The sequence below is a fragment of the Sinocyclocheilus rhinocerous genome, unplaced genomic scaffold (genome assembly GCF_001515625.1).
Source record: "Sinocyclocheilus rhinocerous isolate Xijiao unplaced genomic scaffold, SAMN03320098_v1.1 scaffold795, whole genome shotgun sequence".
Classification (NCBI taxonomy): Eukaryota; Metazoa; Chordata; class Actinopteri; order Cypriniformes; family Cyprinidae; genus Sinocyclocheilus; species Sinocyclocheilus rhinocerous.
This window is the reverse complement of record NW_015630361.1, coordinates 1,269,145-1,271,343: the sequence shown is the minus strand read 5'-3', so window position 1 is coordinate 1,271,343 and position 2,199 is coordinate 1,269,145. Positions and strand designations below refer to the sequence as shown.

Here is a 2,199-nt window from a genome sequence, read left to right as displayed (position 1 = left end):
CACACACACTCTCACACACACACACACACACACACACGTAAAGTAGATTAAAAACTGCACTGCTCATAAACAGGCGACTGCTCCTTGGCTGTCAATATCTGCTTGAGTTTGAGAGTCAATGAATTATGTTTTGGGGACAAGAAGGTTTTCAGGGGTGCGTTTCCCAAAAGCAACTATGGTAGCAAGTTCCGTCGTTACCAATAGATTTCAATGGAACTAACTACCATAGTTAGCTAACGATGCTTTTGGGAAACGCACCCCAGATCATTACTTGTCGTCTAATATCACCCTTTTTACCCTCTGGCCTCTGAGCACAGAAGATTCAGGCTGCGTTCCAATTCGTATGTTTATATTTTGTAGTAACTGTACAGCACAACAGTCAGCATTTAGTTTTATAGTGAACTTGGTTTTCCTGTTCAGTTTTTCCATGGGGAAAATTCACTTTTAAGATATAAAACCTCCCATAGTAAAAATTAAAATGAATTACAATTAATCATTCACTTTTAAGTTCATGCATTTTAAAACTGTGGCTAATATTAGCTCAAAAACATGCAAGGATGCACAAAAATCCACCAGAAAATCGAGTGCACCTTTGAAATACCAGCTTTATGATACAGATTTAAGCATATTATATTATCCTAATCTAGCATGCTTTTCAGCGGCAGATGTGCAGATTCTCAATATAGTTGAAAAGCTGAGAATTAAAAGAAGCATTAATTCAGTCAAAGCAGATTTGAACAGAATATGACCTTACAAGCGAGTAACAAACCACTTCTGCATTCTTACAGGAAGAAAATGTGAAATGTGTGATGAACGTGAGAACTTTAAGTAAAATTTGATTCGTTTTTTGAATTACTGCCACTTGAAACACTTCTTCAATTTTTGTATTTTCTTCCCAGAATGGTAATTTAAAGGAATTATCCACACCTACCTGATAGTTTGTCTGTATCGAGGTTACTGGAAAGAGAAGATGAGAAAGAATAAAATGAGTCATAAGAAGAAAAAAAAGCTTGAATTGAACTGGAGAAGAGTCAAGGATTTGAAAGCGGTGTCATTAGCGAGGAGGATGTGTGGGCCGTCCACAGCTTCAACTGAATTTTAAAGTGTAAACAGTCCAATTATGCTTCGTTCTGTTAACATCGCAGGTCTGAGGTGATATTTCTCAGCAGATGGTAACTCGCCGAGATAATGATCTCGCTAATGGGGTAAAACCACTATAATAAAAATATGATATACTTTAATACCTTATGACTTTTACAAACTCAAGCAGTTTAAACCAATTTAACAAATCATGTGCAAACAGCTGGTTTCTACACCAGTAAAGTGTCTATATAATATTTATATTGTTGTGTAAATGCCATTGCATAGCATAGTGTCTGTCTTATAATGTGTATTGCAAATCTGTGATTTGTTGCTATTAAAACTAAAAAAAAAAAAAAGTATATAGTTTATACTAAATCTCCATATTAAAAAACATTTAAAAATATTTCAATATTTCTAATCTCTATAATCTCCATAAAGCAAAGAACAGCCACAATTTTCTCACAGTTTTTTATGTGCATAAACTCTATTGCATATCATAGTTTCTTATCATGCGTATTGCAAATTGTATTTGTTGTCAACAAAAACAAGAAATAAAAGATAGAATTTTATATTAAGTAATATATAATATATTATAATATATAATGTTTAAAAAATATATAATATTTAATATTATATATAGAAGATGAAAATGCACATTACATCTTTTTTTTGTTTTGTTTTGTTTTGTTTTTCTCAATTGCCCTATAAGGTTGCAAAGTCCTACATTCACATTATAAAATACTACTAGATACTAAAATATCCTGGCCCAAAAATAAAATGCAGATTATCCACATATTTGTTAATAATATTAAAAACCCAAATATGACAATCTCCATAAAGCATCAGAAAATATAATATAATATAATATAATATAATATAATATAATATAATATAATATAATATAATATAATATAATATAATATAATATAATATAATATAATATAATATAATATAATATAATATAATATAATATAATATAATATAATATAATATAATTTTAAAGTTGAAAAATACACTTAGATTTTTTGTTTTAAATAATTATCACTTACGAGGATTGTAAAGTCCTTCGTTAACATTGTTAAAATAAGACACAAAAATATATGACCCCCAAATCAG

At 29.7% G+C, this 2,199-nt stretch overlaps 1 protein-coding gene across 1 annotated transcript in view; it reads right to left on the bottom strand.

Moving 5' to 3' along the window:
• The window catches only part of LOC107740282 (N-terminal EF-hand calcium-binding protein 1-like), a 45,477-nt gene that overhangs the window by 11,417 nt on the left and 31,861 nt on the right, over positions 1–2,199 (bottom strand). Inside the window, exon 4 of the mRNA XM_016552661.1 lies at positions 932–957. Coding sequence (XP_016408147.1) covers positions 932–957 — 26 coding nt within the window. The remainder of the gene's footprint in view (positions 1–931; positions 958–2,199) is intronic.